General features: G+C 38.3%; 1 protein-coding gene across 1 annotated transcript in view; it reads left to right on the forward strand.

Annotated features, from left to right (window-relative positions):
* Positions 1–1396: 1396 nt before the first annotated feature.
* adcy2a (adenylate cyclase 2a) overlaps positions 1397–24843 on the forward strand; it is a 75036-nt gene continuing 51589 nt past the window's right edge. The window contains exons 1-3 of the mRNA XM_056379908.1: positions 1397–1607; positions 9737–10402; positions 14551–14748. Of these exons, the coding sequence (XP_056235883.1) occupies positions 9863–10402; positions 14551–14748 (738 nt within the window). The 5' untranslated portion in view covers positions 1397–1607; positions 9737–9862. The remainder of the gene's footprint in view (positions 1608–9736; positions 10403–14550; positions 14749–24843) is intronic.

Here is a 24843-nt window from a genome sequence, read left to right on the forward strand (position 1 = left end):
CGCCATGAAGAAGCTGTGAATAATTTAAGTCATTTTCAAAGAGAAGCAGTGTGAAAATTATGGCAGCAGGAAAAAAATCTTTCTTCCCTCTGCTCTGACTTGAAATATTTGCACCTTGCATATCATTTGCATAGTAAATGAAATATAATTGAGATGTTACATGCAAATTAGAAGTCCCCTCTTCTCTTTTCTTCTCTTCTCTCATTCAGGAAGCTTTTACCAATGAGACAAAACAAAGCACCTAGTTGGTTTGAATCTTTCAGGAAATCAGCTTTGTTGTCTGTGGTGTAAAGAGGGATGTCAATGAGTCCATCGTTAGGCTTATGGCTCCTATATATGTGCAAGTGCAAGTGTCACATACTGGCGTTTTGCAGTTTCCAGTTGACCTGAATCCAAAGGACCCAATTAAACAAGAGCTTTTTGATTACACATAAAAATTTAGATAATTGCAGTATCCATTGTAACTCTCCCCTCATTTCATCCTTGCTGTTATGTGTAATGATGTTTTCAAACAATTAATTATATATAAAAAATAATAGGTTAAAACACAGTAATCAATTAAATTTCTGCCCAGAGACAATGGAGGTTAAAACAACCATGCCGTTAGTTTTCTCAGAAAGACACAAAGACAGGTTAAAATAATACACTTCAGTGGGTATGCACAGATAATGAAGGGTTAAAATTATATATTGTAGTGACTGAAAATATCCAAGTCTATCTCCAGATCTAGGTTATGCCAGATGAGAATTGGAGACAGCCAGAAAGAGAATGAGATAAGGCTCTGTAGACCATAGTATGTTGTGGAATATGAATGAGATGCATTAGATTAATAGGATTAAATACTTCAGAGAACAAGTGAGTCCAATCTCCAAAATAACATTTTGGAAATTTATGCTTGTATAAGTTGTGGAAATGTGTCTGAGATCCAGGGAATTGGACAACAATTATAATGGATATTTTTATGTCTAACCAGTAATAGGCTAACATATTGTGCTTGATAGTCCAAACAATTCACACAATTTGGTAAATCCTCATTTCAATAAAACCTGTATGCTGGATATAATAATTAATTTACTGCCCTGTCACATGCTTTACAATTATTGGTAAATACAAATATAGGCTATTACTAACCCCCCGAATGTTATTTTTCTATATGTTTGCCTAAACGTGATAAAATTATCATGTCATGAAAAAGTGAAAAAACGTTTTAAGTTGTTCAGATAGTTCAGAGGTCAGCCAATCACTGCCTTTTGTCTGGGGCACGCGCACTCTGTTGGACAGCTCTTTAAATACGTCCGCTGACAAGAAAAGACAGAGAAGATAAGTTGTGGTTAAAATCCGGGTTTTCAAGTATAAATTTGCCATCAGTTAAGAAAAACTCAAAGTTAAATTTGGAGACGGTATTGTCGGTGTATTAAATCTAAAAGCATTTGCCGGAAAAACGTGCATTGTTCTTAAAAGTTTGTGTCAGCCATTGTTGTGAAGTTAGCACAGTGAGAGACTTACTAGACCGAAAGCTAACGTTTGTTAGCTCCGGCGCAGCTCTTCATGCTTTCCGGTTTTGCATGATAAAGGGAAAAAGCCACACGGAGTCGACCTTCGTGGAGGTAAGATGATTTACTCCGTTAGAAATACCTTAAGAAGAATGATGTTACGATGTGGGATTTTATTTTGACTTGAAGGGAAATGTTTTATGTTCAGACTAAAAACCCACGAGTATTCTTGTTATTTTTGTGATGGACTGTGTGATGGGACAGCCTTTTAATTAAGTGTTAGCACCTGTCAATGTTGAAAATTACTTCCGGGCTTGGGGCGTGCAGAACTTAGGCAGTTGAACAGACAGACAGGTTTTATTGTTTAGGAAAGGAGAAATGCGTGTGCTATGGGGTTCTGTTACTTTTGGGAGTTGGTTATTTGAATGCTGCAATAAATGTAGTGACATGTATTCTTCTTCTAAATTTGGGGCCTCAAAAGCGGCTCAGCCCCCAAAATATATCTAGCTAGATACTTTGACATACGTTGTGTGTTTCAATTTTCTTACAATGTAGCTTGGTTTCGTTGACTGGAAACCCTGCGCACTCCATGACAAGTAAGCAAGTTGACCAAATAAGACTTAGTCATAAAAAATTGTAGCTTTCTTCATAATAGACCTCAGTTTGTTGTTTTATTTTATTTTTCTAATGTTTTAATTCCTTTAAACATAGATAAAATCTATATTTATGTGTCTCGCTATGTTAGCTCTTAGAAGGCAGGGCCATTAGAAACAGCTAAATTTGTATATTTATCAGCAGACTGCAACATGAAAAATATGATGTGAATGAGATATGCTGGAGTTCTCTAGTGTTACATATTTTTGACAATTTCCATTACCACTGTCAGGGTCACATGACAATAAGGCACTTTGATGCAGTTGCAGGTTTCCAAGAATTGTGATGCACAATTAAATTCTTTTTTAAAGAATTTTACTGCTCAGTTGGCATTCACAGATAACACCATGCTAACTGTCATAGCTTGAGGTGGTCTGCCTCTGTTGGTAGCAGAAACGGGTCCTCACTAATTTGGTGACAGACTTTGTTTTTAAAGTACCTTTTGTTTTTAAGCAAGGCTTCTCAAGGCACCAATAGTATTTTAAAGGATGCATGTTTCTGACATCAGATAGCACAACACTTATGTTTGAACTAGTAGTTAGTTAAAACAAATCCCTGCTGTTCCATAATTCCTTTCCTGTAGGATCCAATAGAATCCAATGGAGTCCAATAGATACTTATCAATAAGTATTGTCTGGGACTGAAAAGAAAAACAAATGATAAATATTCTCAAGACTTCTCTGGCTATCAAAGAAATAACATCTAAATTGTGCATCAGTTGGAAAATCAGAGTAATTTCTAGCCTGGGTCTTACTGTTCTAGTTTTTGCTAATATTGAGTGAGTCCAATGAGACCAAGGAAATACAGTCCTTAAAGCTGGTTATTCAACAGCAACAGCATATGTCACTGTAACCATAAAAGTAGTGCAAGGAAATGTGTGTCTTATGTAAAGTAAGAAAACGAGGGCTACCACTACTAGCAGCTCTTATTGGGATTAGCACTTGGATACGTTCAGGGCAATTAATTCATGTAGGAAACTTTTCAATCATTCTGACTGTACCCCCTCTCCATAAACAATTGCTGGGTTGAGAGGTTTTCCTTGGTAGAGGAAATGTCCCCCTTAGCTGCTTGGTGATGAGAGAACTATTATAACTGGATCACATGTTGGTGCTAAAGGGGTTCCTTGAAGTGGAGAGTCCCCTGCAGAGAATGCAGACAAATTGTCCTGACAGTGACGAAAACAACTGCTAAAGAGAGAAATACAGTGTGGAGCATTTTTATGGCAGATGCAGATTTACGTATTTGAGGGTTTTAAAAAGTCTGATAACAATATATCAGTTCCTCAGGAAAACGTAACAAAGATTTTTGATTGGATTCACTTATATTTAATTATTGTATTCTGATCAAGATATGTATGTGTTATGTTTTTGTGGACAAAAAAGAACAGTATATATGTTCCTGTATAAAAATATGGCATCTTTAACAAGCAGAAACAAGACAAAGTGGGAAGGGGGGCATGGGGAATGTCTGAATCAGCATCTGCTGTCATTAACATGTCTCACTGTGCATATGTCTATTTCTAGTGTTTCTCTGCTGATCTAATGATGCATCTAATATTACCAGTAAGTGAGCTGTTTTGAAGTGTGATGGTAAGACATTAGCTAAGGGGGTTATTGTTGATTATGAAAATGTGCTGTTAAAGCTACCGACAGCCCATAATGCAACACATTTACTACACAAGAAAATGAGCCGTTTACAATGAAGAAAAAGATTCATGAATGCCAGCTCCATTCTGAGCTGTGATGCGTTTGAACTTGCAGGGATTAGTATGTTGCCAATGGCTCTCTGGTGCACAATTTTCACAATAGTGACACTAATAGTTCAAGCATTTATTTTTGACTTCCCATTATTTTAATTTCTTGTTAGTCAATGGATGTTATAAATGCAGATACTGACATATCTGCAATTAGCTTAAGCCATCCAATAAAATTTGCCTGTCAATATATCATTTGCTCTCTAATACAGTGACCTTGCACAGTATCCTGCTTCTATCCTAAATTTGTCTGAAATTTAAGTACCTCTGTAGCCTCTTCTTTCCCACAATGTAGGAGGATGAGGTGAATCAGTGGCAACTGAATTTTCTGCATCCTTTTATTCTCTGATTAGTTTACCTTACCTGCTTTACAGCAAAGGGGTAGTGATCAGCTTTCGGTGTTGTATTGACAACTGGAAGCTGTTTGGCAATAAAGACATAACTACTTGAATAGGTGCTCATTGGGGTGCATATTTTCAAGATGTGCCCTCAGGTTGCTAGGGCTGAAATGGTAGGCTTATTAGCTTACATACAACTTTATCTTGGTTCTACAGCTTTGCCATCTACTGACTAAATTCTGAAGAATATAACAGTGCTTTTTAGTGCAATCTTTCTTCATTTCTCTGTGGCTGATTTGAGTTGTAAACTCTCTGCTGTCATTACCACATGGTTGTTGTTGAATTATTTACTTACAGCTTGACTTACATTTAATTTTCAATCAGTGTAAGTGACGTTTGACTTTTGTCTGTCATGCAGTGCATTCAGTGCAGTGGCCCTGGCCCACACAAGAAGTCATTAGGCAGACAGCCACGGTTATGGTGCTTTTTTTTTTTTTTTTGCATGCACATTTATGCATACGTGTGTGGACATCCACCATAGATGTCTCCAGCACCCCATGCTGCAATGATAAACACATGCACACAGATTCACAAGGTAAATAAAAACTCTGCTAAATTAAGATGGTAACTGTCTCTGTATTGTGGTGGATTATTAGACTGGATGAATTGTTTCCCAGCAATGTCAGGATGAACCATATTGGTCAGACTTTTTTAATGTAGTCATTATTTTTAGTTTTGCAATACAGGGAATGAGCTCTTGCTGAGTCAGTATACACATTTATGTGTATTTATGCAATGGTTGTAAGACAATTCTGCAATTATGCACCTTAGTCCTGAAACACTGTTTTTCTGCAAAGGTACAAAACTAATTAGAGAAACTCATTTTTTTCAATTTAAGTTGAGCTCATCACCTATAGCACATGACTGCATCAAACCTTATCAACAATGTTTAGGCACAGGGAGAAGATGTGAAAAAGAAGAGAAGGGTGCACGACGGTGGAGTAAAGGAGGAGGAAGTAGGTCGAGATGGAATGAGCTTGCCAGTAGGGAGGGAGGGTGGAAGGGGGGAGGGAAAATGAAAGACATGTGGGAAAAGAAACCTGAGGGCCTGGAATGGAAAATGGTGTAAGGGGAAAATACTGGATGAGGTAAGGGACCCAGTCGTTGAGGTTCAGGAAATGGAGGCAGATGTTGAAGGCCTGAGTGTAGCAAAAAGGTTTTTGAAGGAGAGAAAGTGAAAGGTTACATTTTAGAGGGTGGGGACAGGATGAAGGGTGTGAGGATCAGAGTGGGAACCTGAGGACTGCAATTCAAGAGCAGAGGAAGGATATTGGTGGAAAATCACAGGAAAATGAGTGGGGAAATATGTGAGGGTGAAATAGGAAGTAAAGGCATGGGAGAAAGATAAGTAGGTGAAAGAGAGGGCACAATGATGTGCGAGGGGTGATGAAGATGAGAGAAAGAGAGAAACAACATGGTCCAGGAAAGGGTAGATAGGGTAGATTTTTCTTTTAACTTCATCATTACCACTCACATAATGTTGAACATACCCTGCTCAGAAAGAATAGCTGTTTTCAAAGCTATTTGCTGTGTTACACTTTACCTTCCTACTCTGATGGACACATAATACAGAGCTTTGATTTTGGAAAACATTTGTCTTCATTTCTAAATTGGTCATAAAATCTACAAAATGAATGCTCATACTAATTAAATCATATTAGATGAAGCTTTAATGATCCCTTTGGGGAAATTGGTTCTTTGCAGGAATAGAGAAAAGGATATAGATAAGTCCAGATAAGGCCAATACAGACTGTGAAAGATAACAAGATAATTACAACAGAATGCATTGAGATAACAAATAGTTAATTGATTGAGATGGAGGTTTTTACAGATCTGCAGTGAACAGAAGAGATTTTGCCACTCAAAGGCTTGTGTGGTGGACTTCGGCCACCATCTTAATTCAGTGTAGGTGAAAGAAGTTAATTTTGCATCCATTCATTTTTCTCCAGTTTCAATTGTTTTCAGCTGTCTTGCTTTCATCAGGGTGGTAGCCTTCAAAGGATTGTAGAATTTAAGGATGGGGGTTGATGGCATTCTATCAAGTGTGCATCCTTTCAAATCCCTTATATTTTTTTAAGTAGTAAAAGAAATACTATTCTGTTTTTGCTCAGCGCAGTAACAAAACAAATTGTTTTATGTTACAAAAGATATCACCTCATATTTAAGAATCTATCCTCTTTTTATACCTTAAAAAACACTAATAGGAACTACACCACGGACATTCTGTTGTGCTGAAGGGTTGTAGGGCTTTGACCACATATTTCCTCACTGCTCTGTGACATTCATTAACTCTTTCTTCACTCAGGTTACCTTTTGCTGCATTTGCTCCTCACTGTGGTCTATGCTGCAGCTACCGAAGACCTAGAAGCTTAAGTAACAAGACAAGAGACAAGGTCAAAAACCAGTATATGGCTGGACTGTGTCGTATTTGCGTTCTGCCTAGTGTCAGCCTGTTTCAGCCCTTCTGTTTGCTGCTCTCCTGCTCTCTGTGCTCATATAAAGTATTTTAATACAGCCGAAATCCCACTAAAGTTGTTCCTGTTTACACGTTTTTCTGTTTATGTTGTCAGGCAACAGAACAAGCTTGAAATAGTGACTGAAACGTGGCCCATTAAGACTGCAAGTCAACTTCCAAGCCCATTTCCAAGCTGCAGCTCTACTGCTGAAATCCTGATTTTATAACCATGACATTGTCTGACAAAATCACCATACACATAAATTAAAGTCAAAGACTGTGATTTTCCAATACAAGTTCCAATACACTGAGCCTCATCTCAATTAAACTACTATCATTGTTACTAAAGGAGGCAGGGGAATAACTAAATGTAAACATAAGACACACAGAGCTGAGAGAGGGAGGGAAAGGGAGAGAAGTCATCAGTAATGAGGCTTCAATGAGCTGGAAGTAAATAAAGGCTAAACTATTGTGGATCCCAGATGGAGGCTGTGAGCTGTGTGAGAGACAAAATAAGAAATATAGTCTATCTTGGGGTGGGTGCCCCCATGGTTCAACTGGTGGAATGCGTGCCATTTGGGCTTAGTCCTTGCCCCAGCGACTCACGTTTGACTCTGGCCTGTGGCCCTTTGCTGCATCTCATTCTCTAATTTATGTGTTTGGTGATTTTGCCAGACGATGTCGCAGTTATAAAATCAGGATTTGACCATAGACGGTCTAGCCATATACTAGGTTTTGACCTAGTCTTGTTTTTTCTCTCACACAATGCACTTCCTCTGTATGGATAAGAAGCTGCTGCTCAGCCTTTCTGCTGCTCACTGAACAAAGTAGACACAGAGAGGGTAGTAATGGCAAGTCTCTTCTAAGTAGCCTAGGTGTGGCCAAAAAGTCGCTAGATTTGTTGCTATACGAGCTAATCGAAACTGTTTGCACCAATTCATTTTGGAAGAGCATTGGCCAATGCAAAAACTCCAACTCAGTCACGAGGCATTTGGCTAACCAATGGTGGAACTATGATCAGTCAACTCTATCACTCAGTCAGTGAGTGACTGAGTCTGTCAGTCATTCATGGACAGTCATTATTATAGGGCTTGCCCTGCTGCTGTGGTCCAGCTAAGTAATTAAAGGGGACTGCAAATTCGGTTAATCTAGTGACAAAGGTACCATGTTTTTAATACTGCTCCTTCATGCCAAATCATTTTGAAAGACTACAGACCAATGGGGAAACTCCAAGAGTCGAGCAGCCGACCAATGGTGTAACTTGATCACTCAGTCTGATAGACATTTGCATTTTTAGGGTTGTTGTGGTCCAGCCAAAAACAACACAGCCAAAATAATATTAATTCTACTTCATCCAGTGAATATCAATAAATAAACTGATGTTTTCTGTGCACAATGCACTCAACATTACCTGAAGGGGAACTTGTTGTTGCACTGCTTCAGGTCATAGAATCTGAAGTTATCAAAAATCCTTTCTTACCATAACATGTTATATTACATTTTGCAGTTTTATTGACTGTGGAACATATAAGCTGGTGCCCGCAGTGTCCTAAAGAGGCAAAATAGACCAACTGAACAGAGAATGTGAATACAAGATAAAATAAAGGATTCATTTCCTACGGAATCTGGTTATTTTACCTCCTTGGAACTGGATCCCATGAGGAACCAGTTATAGGTTACTAATCCCTAGTAGAATCTGACAACAAAGATTTGTACTTTTGACCTATACTAATTTGAAGACAGTGGCTAAATTTTAGTTATTTGAATAATGTTTTGGAAGTAGTCACAGACCTTAAAGAATTATGGGATAAAATTTATGGGATATTTAATAGGATAGGAGAGCCAGCTGATGCCAAGGTGGCATTGCAATAGCATAACAGAACAAACACATGCTCTGCCCCTCATCCTGGTACAAACACAGACAATGGATCTGTGTTGACAGCATGTAAGTGACTGTCCACCCACTTAATTACATTAATGAAGGTTGCAAAATAAATGTACTGGCCTAGAAGGAGCTCAAACACACAAGTGACAACTCTAACAAGCCTTTAAATATTCTTTATCGATATTAATTTGCACAATTATAATATATTGCTTTGTGGACTTATCGGTAATTTTTCAGCAACATAAACTCAGCACCTAAATGAGGTAGTTCATGTATGTGTGTGTGTTTGTGTTTTCAGGTGTGTGCATACAATATTTGAGCAAATCCAATGTCTGTGTCCCTTTTTTATGCCTCTGCGCCGGTTGCAGCCATATTGTCTTCGGGTTGTCTAGTTGTCCGTCTGTAAGTCACATTCTCGTGGATGTGATATCTCAGTAACGTCTTGATGGAACTTCGTCAAATTTGGCGCAAATATCCACTTTGACTCAAGGATGAACTGCTTAGATTTTGGTGGTCAAAGGTCAAGGTTGCAATGTTTTGGCCATAACTCACAAATGTATAGATTAATTATGACTTAACTCAAATATATATAAGAATAAAATTAAGTGTTAACATTTTATATCCAGTTGGTCAAAGGTCAACTTCACTGTGACATAATGTTCTGCAAAAGAACTTGTGGCCATTGTTCAGTGCTGTAGCTCTCTTTTTGTACATCTGCTACCAGTTCACCTTCAAGTTGTCATAGCTATTTTGACAAATCTTCAGGCAGATTACAATCCAACTGTTGGGGAGAGAGCAGGAGGGAGGGAATCGGATGATTGAAAAACGTGTGATGTAGTTTCTCAGTTCTTAAAATCATCTTCTCTGAGATTGAGATGCAAACTTGAGTGCTGTGATTGAGCTCAAGCTCAATCACTGTTTTTTTCCCTAACCTCTGTGTTACAGTTTCTCAGGTCAAATAATTACATGGCATTAATATCACATAATGCATACTGCCTAAATGTCAGTCCAGTAATTTCTCCACTTTTATTTTTTTCTCATACTCGCTGACTTCTCCCTGCTGCTGCACCTTCTTTTTCTTCCTCCCCTCCCCCTTAGCCCTCGCTCCCTCCCCTTTTCCCTTCACTTCCCTCCCACTTTTCTCTCTCACTCTAAAGAGCACTCAGTCTCTGCACTCCCCTTCATTTCCCGCTTCAACATGTTGGCAGGAGGAGAAAGAGGAGGATGCTGCGCTCTACCCTTGGTGTGTTCTTGCCACCTCTCCGGCCAGCACATGCTGCCTCTGACTCAGACTCAGCCTCAGCTTTCAGTTGTCTCCGCCTGAAGGACTTCAGAGAGGAGGTGGAGGAAGAACCAAAGGATACGCTGGACATCAGGAGCTCTCACACTAGGGTCCCCAACAGGAACAACAACAGCAGGAGAGTGGAACAGAGCAACTGCTCCTCATCTGTGGTGGAAACTACTAATACCTCAGCAGTGACCACCTCCTCTGGTTTCCCTCCCTCCTCTTCCTCCTTTTCGACTCCAAGATCCATGTGGCAAGAGGCAATAAGGAGGAAGCGTTATCTCCTGGACCGGGCAGGGGAGTCTGGTGAAGGGGATAAGGGAGGAGGAGGAGGTCAAGAGAAGAGGAACAGGTCCCCGGACTGGCTGTATGAGTCCTACTATTGTATGAGCCAGCAGCATCCACTGATTGTGTTTCTGCTCCTCATAGTGATGGGAGCCTGCCTGGCTCTGCTGACTGTCTTCTTTGCTTCAGGACTGGTAAGCTGCTCATTCACAATATGCACACACACATGCATTATGCAAATTAAAGAAGTACAAAAAACATCCAAGACCATACAAACATATGGCATTATACTCCAGCAAGATATATTGCATGCCGACACGTGTTGTGTGTCTGCAACGATATGTGTAGAAAAATTCACATCAAATGTAAGCTCTGTAAACAGCGTGGACAGGAATATGTAGGCACGTGGGTGCGCGCACACACACACAAACACACACACTGCAGGCTCTCACACATTCTACATATATGTACGCTCAGACACAGACACACTCAAGCCACTGCCTTGTCAATACATGGGCTCCCCTCTCTCATAGACTCACACATAAAAACGTGCTTGTGCAACACCTATATGCATGCACACTCTCACAGCATGCTGTCCTCATCGCAGCACTAATGTGAAGAGAAGGGTGAGATAAAAGTGAGGGGGGAATAAGGGGCTTAGTTATTGTCTGAGCTCATGGTTGACTGAACTACAGAAAGGAGATCTGTTTCCCTCTGTCACTATTTTGACAGGATTATCTTTGCTTTAAAAGCCTGAAAAATTCAATGCAGTGAATTCAAGGTACTCTGTAAAATAAAAAGACATTCTGAGTTAAAAATTTTGTAAATAAGCATTTTGTCTGATAAGGATTTTACTATCGACAACCTATCTGATTATATGTATCTAAACATTGATGATATAATAACACAATCTAATGGTTGATTTTTAAAGGATGTTCTAATATAGCCTTGTAAGAACTTAATTACATTTTTGCATTAAGAGAATGCCTCTCCCATTCCGTGTCTGCTGAGTCTGCTATTAAGAAGGGTTTAGTCTAAAACCCACTGAAAGAGACGGAGTGAGACAGAGAGAACACTAACGGGCACAAATCATCACACTGCATCCCACAATACTCATCAGAATGTGATTAATTAATAGGAACATTTATGTATTGCAGCAAAACCTACAAAACTGAATGAAAACAGAATACTTAAGTTATCTTGCATGGAAAAGTTGTTTAGATGATGAGTAACATCAGTGATTGGAGAGCCAGCCATTCCATTTCCGTGCAATCAAAACAATCATTCAAGACAAAACACAATCACTAAATGCCTAATTAGTCAACAAATGAAATCCCTTATCAAAAAGATTAGAAGAGACAACAGGCTTTGGAAGAATCATATTAAATCTGGCAACGTTTTCTCTATTTATCATTCTTTTGAGTCATTACATTAGCCACAGCTGGTGTTTGTACCCATCAATTATAATTTCATTTTGGATTTACTATATGATCCAGCTGGCTGAATTTGCGTTAAGGCTGTGATAAGATGTTAGGGTATAATTTAACCAGCAACTAAAACATTATGTAGTGTTTGAGACATAGATGCTCTTGAACCAAAAAGACAGACTTTGACATTTCAAGTTTTGAAAGTATTTCCCTACAATCAGTTCTAAAATATAATTTTACACTTTTTGGTTGCAGTATTTTAATGGGGTCACAATAAAAAAGCATTTCAGTAAATGTCTTTCCCCGGCCACTGCTCAGTCTGCCTGTCCTACATCCTCTATTTGCTCTCTGTGCTGTATAGGCATGACCTTTCCAGTTTCCTTGTTTTGTTTTTTTTCTCCATGATCCTCTATTTTACTCCATTCTCATGCGTGTGTCATCTCTCACCTCCTAATATATCTGTCTGTCTCTTTTATTTGTGTCCTATCATCCCTTCATTCTGCTTGCTGGCTGACCTAAATCCTGTGCTGTTTTGGAGCCCTGCTCTGGGCGAGACAAACTCTCTGTGGCTCTCTGCAGGCACACACATCCTCTCCTGTCCCAGTGCATTGACTGTGTGCATGAGAACGAGATTGAGGGACGGTGGGGGTGGGGGTGGGGGGCTACAGAAAGAGAAAGGGAGAGATAGAGAAGATTGGGAGAAGTGCAAAGAGAAGCACTATGAGATAGGCTGGCCAAAGACCAGGTAGCTGGTTTGGACATGTCTGAACAAATGATGGAATTGATAAATAATGTTTTTAGTGAATACTGCCTGCAATGAATAGACTTACAAATTATTAAATTTTAAAGCATGAATGATAATGCATTTTAATGTGGTATAATTTACACTGTGGATATTTGGAGCTTTTAAAGATCAAAAATTAAGGGGAAACCAGACAAAGCTCTGTCTCCATGGATAGGGAAATGGCATCCCTGTGAAGTAAGGTCATTTTTAATGAGCGGGAGTCAGCAAATTACCAGCCCTGATATAAAGTAAATTAAAGCTGGAATGGGCATTCTGAACAATAAAACACAAGACTATTTGGGGTTGAATTCTAAGTTTGATTGTTGATGTCAGTGTGTTTTACATATTTCCCTGACTACACATTCTTATGTGGTAATGAGGATGTGACACATCTGCACTACGTGTTTATATCCTGACCCTTTTCCATCCCCTGTCACACCCCTGGAAAAGCATTGATGGCATGATGCCTGGCAATGGCAAGCAGCAGAAACGACTCATTTCAATGTGCTATCCTCCTACATCCACCTTTAAGAAACTCCTGAAATTTTTATTAGAACTTTCAGATCTAAGTGTGTTTCAGAAAGGCAGCAACAAATCCATTATGAATGTGGCTTCAACTTTGCTACTGGTTAACACTGGGGGCTTTTTAGGCTTTTTTCCTCACTACATAAAATGTTCTCAGTTCAGTGTAAAGGTTTTTTTCACTTTTACAGCAGTCTATTGAAGAGAGGATATGATCCTTGGTTTGTACATAAACCATATTTAAATAATTTTAACTGTTTGACTATAATATCCTGGTTTATACTTGATGATTTTACATGTTGTGGTGCGCAATCATTTGTATGTTTTTATTTTAGACCCTGTTAAAAAATGATTCTAACTAAGGTACAAACGAGAGTGCAATTCATAAGAATAGAGAAAGCATATAAAATGTGCCTCTTCTGAGCCATGAAAATCAATATTTCAAAATATACCACAAAGTATTCTACAAAAAGAAAACGATGCTGTGTATGGACTTCCAAAGTGACAGATTTGTTTAGTAGGATATCTGAGTCTAAGGTATAAAGAATTCATAATTTAAATCATTTAAATATGATTCCTCATTTACATTAATTCTATCATCCTATTCTTACCTTTTTACTGTATTTTGAGTTTCGCACCCTTTTGATTTATCTGTATTTTCAGTCATATTCCCACCAAACTAACTCTCTAGAGATAATCAGTTGCATTCAGTCGTCTAGGAGCTGTGCTACAGCGTGCACTGTCAGATCAAGTGAATACTTCACTCACAGATAATGGACATCAACAGGATGGGTGGTATTTTTTCTTTCCTAGGATGACTGGAAAAGCTGCCCACAGCTTTATACTAACTACTTGTACTGAGGTTGGTGAAATAAGTCCATTCCCAGAACATGCATGCTCGCAGCACGCTCTGTGACGGGAAGGACAGGTGCTCATCGGCTGTGCTTTGTCGACCTGAGGCTGGGTGGTTGAGCATTTTAACCAGATGTCTCTGGTGGTTAAACCAATCTATTTAGGTTTCAAACTGAGCTGCCCCAAACTCCTGGCAGGCCTAAGTTGATTAAAAACCCTGATTTTTAGTACGTAAACCTGAAATATTCTCATGTTGACTTTTACCTTTTGACCCTCCTTTATATTTTGTATTTTATATATGGTATTTCATAGTCTGTATTCATTTTCTTGTAGCTCAACCAGAAAGTTAAAGCCACTGAAAGACGTACAGAGCTAAAGGGCATTTGTTTCAACTTATCGCTCTCAGGTTACATCTAGCAAAAGAAGGTTATTATAGTGACACCTTGTTGTGTTAAAAAAGGTTCTCTGGGTGTGTCACCTGTCTGCCTTGCTTGTTTGTATTTTCACGACACTGAAGAGAAAAGACAGAACTAGGGGAGTGGCTTTTTTATAACAGGCTGTTTCATGCCCCCTTGAGAAGAATCTGTCTTCTATGTGTTATTCTTTTCTTTATCTCTTTCAGGCAAACTTAGTTTTCTCTCTAATTATTCCTCTTTTCTCTTATAAATTTCATATCTCTTTCCCTCTCTCTGAAATTGTTCATGTGTTTCACTGTCTCTCTCTTATGCTCTACTTTTTGTATTCTGTTCTTTTTCAGAACGTTGAGGACCATGTGGCCTTTGTAATCACTGTGCCCACGGCGCTGGCTATCTTCCTGGCTGTGTTTGTACTTGTCTGCATTGAGTCCATCTTCAAGAAGCTTCTACGCATTTTCTCTCTGGTCATCTGGGCCTGCTTGGTTGCTATGGGTTACCTTTTTATGTTTTCTGGTGGGATCATCTGTCCATGGGATCAGGTAAGAGACAGATGTACTCTGTGGTGAATTCATTTGTTGTAGACAAAGATGTGGCACATTATGTTTTATTTGATTGGCTTCCCCTGTTTTATTGGATAGCTTTGTGAGAAATTTAGTGGCTTAAGTAAAAGTCAATACAACAGATTGGAAATTACAACTATATGGTACAGTTCATGGGTCACTCCCAAGAAGGACTGTATCTTGAAAATTTACAGTATGTCAACAAACCATGCATGTTTCGTCTTTCATGCACTTGCTCTTTTTTCTGCTGAGTTCTCCTGTGGTGAATGACAACATCTGTAGGGTTTAATTGGCTTTAAGTGCTCTTTGTGCTTGCATTTGTGAAAGTTAACCAGATAACCCCAGCCATATGTGTACCTTGAAGTTTTATATATATATATATATATATATGTATAAGTGTAGAGAGTGTAGTTAAAATGGCTTGGCTTGGAAAAAGAATATCCTTAAGCTTTTATTTCATCTGTTGTAATTTCTGACCTACATTCTAAAACAGGCTGGCTTTTAAGTTTTGTATTGATCACACACATGGTTGAGTGCTATCTGACATCTTTTGTTCCCTTTATGCTTCTACTCAGTGTCAGTAAATAAAAGTAAAAGTTCTTTAGAGATTTTGTCAGAATGATAAACTAATGGGGTAAAAACTGTTACTGAAGTTTGTCCATACTAAAAAAAAAACCTATAACATATAAGACCTATGGGCTTCAAATCCACAGGTACAGCTGAGACGGTGTCCTGTCCACTAAAACATTAATGGCATGAGGTTCACCAATATTAATCATTTATTTATCTAATTAAAAAGAATATTTGATTATTATTGTAAATATAATTTTACCAGTCATTTACCATATAACCAGTCATGGTTCAAATGTCATTCATTGTTTTTATTTAACACTTTCCTCTAAATTTTCTAAAGAGAGTAAATTGAATTGAATAAATAAATAATAAAATCACATACACGATATGGAAAACACTTGAGAAAACTGAAAAACAGCTGATATAGACATTGATTAAATGAATCATTGGTCATTAAAAAGCATAAAGAAGAAGAATAAAAAGAAATCTGAGGTTAGGTTACTGGTAGGATTGAATTGAAAGTCTTTGTATGGCTTACTGTTGAACAATTTGCTGCAATATGTTGTCACTCTTATTATGCCATATACTGTTTTTTAAGACAACTGATGGTAGATTGAGAAAGAATGACAGCATAACAGACTGTATGTCAAAGATCATGAATGATGTGGTGTGATGCCAGTAATCCACCCCAAAACCTTTCATTTTATTATTAGTTTGACCTGGTTGCTATTCCAGCATATGACAGTCAACATAAATGTATGAAAGCAGGAACATAGAATAGTTTTGCTGTTTGAGTAGAAAGCCACTAACAGCTCATGTATCAGTGTCATATTGATGGAAAAGTGCAGTCAGCTGCTATAAGGAAAGCCTGGCAGATGTGTTGTGTGCAACCACTGTAAATCAACTCGTGTAAATCAATACATTATTTTTGTCCATGCATTTTTCAAGCTTCTTAGGGCACCAATGTAGGCTGATTATGTCCCATGTGGCCCTCTCAGTACCACGCTGCACCATATGAGTCAGAATACATAAAAAAAATACTGTTGACCTAACAGCAGCTTGCCCATAAAGTTTTTATGGAATATTTTTGCAGGTTGCAGCAGTAGCACAAGAGATTTAATGAAATGTAATTACATTTTTCTGTGTATTAGAAATTACAGATGTAGTCCCTTGGACATGTTTGACAATTCTTTTCAGGAATGGTATACTTTATCCCAATATGGCATGTATATTACACTCTGTAGCAACATTACATCTGCAGTTAAATGTGGCAAGATGAACAAACAGCAGTTTGATTGCTGCAGCCTTATGCATCCTTCAATAGGGCTCATTGAAAACAGAACAGTACATTAGGTCTTCATCATGTAAAAGCTGTACTCATTCAACAGTACTTGGCAAGACAAATGTCTAGTGTGGACTCATCTATCACAAAGAGGTAGCTAAAAATGCACTGATTCATACGTTACTTTATTTATTCCCTTCTTCTGCTGACTGAATGTCAGGCGATTATGCCATTACTGCTCTCTGACTGCTGCATCTCAGTCATGTTAACACTTATCTGAAGAGACTGGCTCTGCACTATATTTGTGTTTTTAGGGGCTTGCTGCCATATTATAGATACTGTAATGACTCATTAGTGTTCTCACATTGCTCCACCTTATACAGTATTTTCACTATACTTTCATCTCATTTACCACTCTGGAAACCAGAGAGCCTACTCCAGGTATCAGTTTAATGAATGTAAGTCACATCTCTTTATGCAGCCAGTAATGAAAAAGCTTTAAATAATATATAGTATATCCTGTGTTTGCCAACAACCTGGTATAAATGAAAACAGTATTAGCATTCTATTAGCCTGAATGTGAATTTTAAGCCTCCCCTGAGACACACTAATGACTGTACTAAAAGGAATAGTTTTTCATATCTCTCAGGCTTAGAGGGCATCTTATGATCGCACTCGGATCTTCACATCTATACAATGCTTGGCATTGAAAATTAAGTCATGTGACACTACACCTGTCAGTAGTACTACAAAATGATGATTTTATGACTGAAATTTACTTTTCAAGAAAAAATGCTAAACACGTGCTGGCACTGTGCCATAAATGAATGATTTATGAGGATGAGGATTTGCTGGCTTTCCTTGTCATATACAATAAATTATAGTTAGTCAGACAAAACAAGACATTTGCACACATCATCTTAGGATATGGAAAATCTTTTGGCCATTTCTTTTTTTAATTTGACATTTAATAGACAAAATAATTTAAAGATTAATCCAGAAAATAATTGTGACATTAATTGACAATTAAAATTGTTAGTTGCAGCCTTACATTTTCTTTATTTGGTTAATAAGATTAAAGAGCTTATAGTTTCCATGTAAGTGTAGAACAAGGTTTTTGACATGGAGTTTCAACAGAATTGAATCCACAAACCATTTTACATCTCAACCCCGAAGTATCGCCCTCCTTGCTGTTTAAGTCCTCCACTTGTAACCCTGGACTTGGAGCATGCTAAGCATTTGCTTATCAGCCAATTATATTAATAACCAAGTCTTTGAGTCCGTAGCCACCCTGGTGTTACTGTGCAGTTGCTAAGTGGATGTCTGCTTTAGAAAAGAAATGAAGGGAGGCAAAGTAAAAGTCTGAGTTAATTAAATGCTTTCTGTGCTGTAAGGAGGAGGTAGCTATGAGAAGTTGGGAATGAAACGGTGATTAGAAGGAGGGCTTTATGCCCTCCCACTGCCTCACCTGTCATGTATAGCCCTAAGCTCATTAAGGATGATGGCTTTTGTCCCATGTCTTTCATACATTGTTGCTTGTCAGTGGATGAAAATGTTTCTAGCTGTAGTCACATGAAAAAAAACAGACAACAGTGATAACTGAATGACTTGTACAGCTAGATAGAGAAGTTGCTAGCAATGTGGTGAGTGGAGAGTGCAAAAGAAAAATAGGACAGAGAGATGGAGACAGGATGAATTGATAAATGATATCGTAGGATCTCTCTGTATCTGTATCTTATTTCTTTTATGCTGATACTGATGGGTTTGTGGTTCAGTTGTACTGCACCATGTTAATGAAATTCTCTGTCTGAATTTTCCTGCTTTCCTGTTTATGGTTTTTGCTGCTTGTTTAAATTTTGCCCCCTAGCACTCTAGTTGAACTATGCATAAAATTTGAGCCTCTGACCCCTTCAAATTTCATTGTTCACTCCTGCTCTACTGGCATATAAATTGCTTCACAAAATAAATGTGGCATGGTTTGCTGTCACTCATGAGACAGAAGTGGATGATACAAATATGTCCTCTTGAATCAACTGTGTTTACGTCCTGTTACCTTCACCCATTTTGTGAGGGCACACACATGACATGTGTTGTGATGATTTTTTGTGTGACTGGGCACTAATGCCAAAGAAAGCAGCTGGCTTAGGTAAATTTTAATGTCAGACAGAATATGGTAGACTAATCAAAAGTCATGAAAATCCTATAAACTCCTATAAACACTGAGATTCCCATCAAGGGCTCTTCAAATTAACTATATACCCCAAACTGGTTGTAGTTGCTTGTAGGGTTCTACATGACATGAAGAGAATGTAGGAATACATGGCAAAGAAAATGAGGAGAGGAAATATGCTGAGGTTCTTAAAACCTGTTGAAAGCTTCATCTTTCATTTATGATAGTGGTTTATGATGCAGGATGTGATCCTCATGTTTTTCCTACAGCAGATTTATGTATCTGTTATTTCTGTAGATGAGAAACTGTGGTCTATTCCCCCACTTGATTTTTTGTTGTGCAAGTCAAAGTCAGCCAACACTCACGAGAAAAGGGTTGCATTAAATATTTATTGAAATATTCTATACCCATAGACGCTACACTGTATACACTTTTAATTTGATTGATCACAGAAGAACAATTTTGCAACCACTGCACAAGGATTACCATGCAACTTCTACTATAGTCCACCAGTCAGTGTTACCTGAAAATCTCATTCAATATTTATGCAGTAGTCATTCAATGTGTGTGAAAATGTGGTTTGGAGGATAAGTTTTCTGCAACATGGCCAGTTTCTCTTTTTTTTTTATATATATATATATCTCCAGCATTATCTAGTCAGTGATGGCATTATTTCATCTTTAATTAGCTTGTGCTGTTTTTGTTTTTTTGTTTTTTTTCATTAAGTAACAGAAAGTTCTTGTTTGCATTCCTGTTTGCCTTGTGTTTCTTGTATTGTTATCCCCATGTTAAATTGGCCATGATAATGACCTTTGACTGTTACTGTCAACGAATGCCATCTAATATAGTACAAAACAGCACATAAAGCATCTGTTTAGACACATGGTTGACCAAAATGACACCATAATACATGTAGGTAATAAACTTTTCATATAATTAAAAATCTGCTGATTAGACTAGTAGACCATATGTGACCAAATATAACACTTTGGCTTTAAGAAGAAGCTGAGGTCAGGGATATGCAGCGTGATGTGGAGGCTCTGTGCTGCCATTGCTTTAATAAGCTGTCCTCACGTCTTACCCTTTTCTTAACTGTGTTACACATTGTTTTGTATTACTCTCGACATACTAATGTGCATTCTTCTGATAGAACAGCTCTGATAGGACACCTTTTCTGTTGTCAATTACCATTGCCTAAATAAAAGCCATTGTTATACTTAACATAGGGGAAGAAACTGTCTGAAAACGATGGTGGACAAACTGTATGATCACCTCCTAGTAAGTCCTCCTGCAGCTTCATTTTACAGTATTGGAAATATCCCTCTCTCTGTTATTCTTTTTGTCATTACACATTAGTTTCCATAAAGCCTGCTAACAAGCTAAATTGACTTCTTGACTGCAGGAAATAACATGACTTGTGGAGCTTATCCAAACAGTTTGAGTCCAGATGGCACTTATAATTTAATATAATTTAGTTTCATTTCTACTACGGTTTGGACAAAACTAATTGAGTTCCTTATTGTGCTCCATATGTTTGTTTTTTTAACTCTAGTGGCATGAAGCAGCTTCCCCACATAGGGGTCATAGTCAGCTGTCAAAATAACTATTATTGGTGTTGACATCCTCAAAGAGTGACAGTGAGAGAACAAGATATAGTTACAATACAAACTGCACTGTCAGTACAGTACATTGTCAGTTAAAAGAAATAGCACAGAGGCTCAGAATTTTTCCTCAGCTGTTGTTGTGCTCACTGCAACCACCCTCCCCGAGTTAGTTTGTATACAGTACAATTTCCATTTTCAAACCTGAAATCAATTGGATGCTTATCCTCTCCCCACAAAGTCCTCTCTCTTTGCTGACGGTGAGGAGAAGGGCTTATCTGTGTGGTCCAGTCTCTACCCCTCACTGAGAGATGTCTGGACCCTGCCTCCTTTCCTCCCTTCCTCCTCTCTGTCTCTCTTGATTCCCTCACTGTCTCTCAGTCACACACATACACAGACACTCTCACACACACACTCCTTTGTGAGTATACAGCCAGCCTCATTAGCCTTTAAAGCAGAGGTGGGCAAAAGGGAGTTGGAGTGAAGGAAAAGGCCTGCCAGTATAAAATAGTAAAGAGGAGGGTAGATGGCAAAAGTAGGACAGGAACTACTGATAGAGAAGACAGGCAAATAGAGTAGTGATAAGGGAGGAAGGCAGACAGATTTAAATAGGAGGAGTAATTTTCTTAAAACAGGTTAAAGTTTTGAAAAAAGTCTGTAATTTTTGTGTTGAACATTTTACTTTATCTCAGGGATCAAGGATGACTTGCCTGACTGATTGTTGAAATTACAAAGCAAGGAATTTCTTATCTTCTGCGTTTAATTCTGCGTCTTCACTATAGAAAAACCTTTTTACTTACATTTAATCAGTATAAGTAGTGATGAGCATTTCTGTCTTTTTTTTTAGGGTTTAGCAGACTGACACACACAGTAAAAGCTCATATAGACACAGGCTCTACATTGTAAATCTAGCCTATAAACTAATCTTTGCCACAGACTGTAGACTAAAAGCCTGACGTAATCGGACACTCCATCTCTATAATTTGTTTTGTAAACCCTCCTCAGTGTCATTATCAAGGAATTGATTCATGGGTAGAGGCAGAGTTGACTGTACCATGATGGAACACAAAAAGCCTTGTCCACTTAATTGTCAGGGAGAGGGTCCTTATGTGCTTGCATTAACCACAAGGACGAATGCCCATCACTGTTTTTATTACTGCGTCAAGTATCAAGTTTACAGGATAACTCAGCAGGTGTATTTTCCCCAGCAGCCTCTCCATTATCCTTGATACAGTTTCATGATTGAGTTAGCAGCATTGGATTTCAGAGCAGTCATTTAGAAAGAAGGCTTTCTGGACTCTTAAGCATATTATTTTGCCTTGCTAGATGATATTTAGCAGCAATTAGCATCTCTCTGTTGTAATAAGAAGTACATTAATGTTTTCTTATCCCTCTTTTGACATAATGGATATTAACAAACAGGAGAAAATGTTTATGATCTGGTGCTTCTTGTTTTACTGTGGATTTTTTAGTTCTGTTTTGATACATACATTTTTACATTTGCTACACCGCAGAAGCACTGCAGCATAAGCACAAGCTGTAATAATGAAGTTCTACTCTGATCTACAATCAGGAATACTGCCACATTTACATTTTTGTCTTTTTTTTTTTTTTCTTCTTTTTTTTTTTTTTGGGGGGGGGAAACTTTCGTCTCAAGACTGGTCACCCCTAGTTAGTGTTCTCACCTCTGCTGGTCATCTGAAAAACCTCTCCACAGCTGTGATTAGTTTATTCATTTCACCACACATAAAAAGATGACTATTCACCATTCTCCTTCTTGCCAGATTGGTAATGTTGGCACAGGACAATTGAATTCCTACCATTGTTGCCTACTTTTCTAATCCTGCAACCTCTTCTCAGTTGGCTGCCTCAAAAAGGCTTCCACTCTGTCTTTATGTTTGCATTATGGTTACACTCTTGTTGCCAGCATTACTGAGCCATGACATTGTAAGAATGAAATAAGACTGTGCCCAATTAAGGCTTGGTCAGGCCGTGGCGTAGAGAGATTGGAAACAGTTCTTTCCTGGGTTGCCGTAACGCAACTGCTTTCTGCAGAGACCAACACAAAGAAACAAGAGAGCAAATTAATCAAACTTCTTTTTTTTTTTTAATTTCTTGTTTTATTTGATTAAGTGTCCAAACCCTAAAAATCTTCAGTTTATTATATATCATGTAAGACAAAGAAAAGCATCAACTCCATAGTGTCATATCCCCTTTGCACATGCGTCAGAATGGTGGTTGTCTGCCAGAAGTTGCCATAAGTTCACTTTTTATCCAGTTCTAAACATAATTTTTACGATACAGTTTTTAGATCTTGGCCGTTTATTTATTTAATTATATTATGTTAACTAGGCAACTATTGGATTACTGGATCTTAAGTTATCATAGAAATGAGGTGAGCCAACCCTTGCAGCCCCATCCACTGATTTTTAATGTGAAATTTCTTCATTCAGTGATTTTGTTTTGAAAAGGCAGAGGTCCGTGTGGATAATTTGAAACTGAAGGAATTCTACCTGGGAGATGCTGACCACATTGATGGCAATGGTGGTGATGACAATAACTGCTTCACAACATCATTGAACTCTGTCTTTTGTTATTGTTTTGATTGAGAGACCCCATAGTAGTAGAATGTTACATATTGTGTGTTCAACAAGCAAATGTGGGGCTTTTTGGCTTGTAAAATAAAATGATCAGTTATTAAAATAGTTGCCAATTAATTTTCTGCTGATTGATTAGTTAATCAAATAACCGTTTTGTTTTACTTTAGACATACTTTTGTTTTAATAGTGACAGTCCATTAAAACAATGATTCTTGCAGATGCAAAGCTGTCAAGAGGTACAAGCACAGTTGCATGTTTGTTGGACTCAAATCTGCGCACCACCCTTGCTTTTGAAAAAAAAAAAGCCTTTTCTCTGGATACTCAAAATAATATTTTCTGTCATGCAGAAGGGATTATTGCAGGGAGCTATTGGTTTATGCAGTCATGTAAACGGCTTAAATAGAAGGGAAAATGGAAATGCCAGACTGCGGATCTATAAAGATAAGCTCCACTGATTGCGAAAAAGAGACAGTTGTTGCGAAGGTTGGGCTGAGCGGGTGATACAGTTTGGTGGCCATAGTTGTTCTATAACTAATAAGGGAAATTGGTGGTACAATGTGAATGCAGCAGATGAGACAAATCACTACAGACTAGGAAGATATTCAAGTTGACTTCAAGAAGCCAGGATACTGTGCGCTGGCAGCTTACTATGTGCCTTTTCCAATGGACCTCCAGAAATCAGAGGTTACTCATCTTGACAAGTAGTTTGCCTCTGATTATAGACTGTCTCATCCAGTGGCGATTGCTCTAAGACTGCAAGGGAAGCTCAGCTTCCCCTAAAATGTCAACAAAATAAGTGGTCAAATATATACTGTTGTGTGTGCATTTCATTGACTAAATATGCGCTAGAACACGTTCATCTTTTGTTCAGAATCAGCTACTTATCACAGGTAACCGACACGACTTCCTTCTCATTCATGCCCGCAGCGCCACAGTGCTTTACACAGTGTAGACACCGAGCGTCTACTGGCTTCAATGGGGAAGCATAGAGTGGGTTGTTCCACTGCAGCGAAACTAGACGGTCATTGGATAAATGCTGGGCTTTGTCCCGCCCATTGGACGCTCAGCGTCTCTGGGGGTCTATGGGGCAGTGGGCTAGCCCGGACGCTCGGCTTCTGCATGATGATTGGATGATTTGTCTGAGGCTGAGTCCCTTTTTGATTGACAGCGAAATGAGCGAATCAGCGATCTTGAAGTATAAGCATGCACCGGAGCATTTCTCAAGTTTTTCATTCCGTTGCTCGGAGTTGATCTGGAGACGTTACTGATCCTCAGCGACTTTGTCTTTGTTAAAAACAACTAGCGTTGTGTTTGGCGACTCTCTTCTGTCACTCTGCGAATTTACATATAAATAAATGGACACATTTTATGATGTATGCCGAAAATGAGCTTCCCCTCCTTATAAGACCAGAAGCCGCCACTGATCTCATCAATACTGTCATTCAACAGAGGAAAAAAGGCACAGACCTGGCAATGAAATAAGCCATTTCAGGTGGCCTAAAAAGCTAGCCATTCCTTTGTTGTGTACAGGAAACAAATTATACACTTCATGGGCTATCTTTCATTTCATGCATGCTTTTAAAACAAATCAAACACTTACAGCCTTTATGTGTCCAAGGGATATGGACATATATATTTCTTAGGTGGAGGCGATCTAATTTCATATTCCATATTTATTAACAATTAACAATAATTGCGACTTGTTTAATACCTGTATCTGTTTTTAGTGCGATAACTTTATACATATTTGTCCTTGCTGTTTAAGACATTCAGCATCAGTCATGGGCTCCCTGTATGAAGGTCCAGATTACAGTACCTGTTCATGCTCTGTAAACACTGCAGGAAATA

The sequence above is a fragment of the Seriola aureovittata genome, chromosome 7 (genome assembly GCF_021018895.1).
Source record: "Seriola aureovittata isolate HTS-2021-v1 ecotype China chromosome 7, ASM2101889v1, whole genome shotgun sequence".
Classification (NCBI taxonomy): Eukaryota; Metazoa; Chordata; class Actinopteri; order Carangiformes; family Carangidae; genus Seriola; species Seriola aureovittata.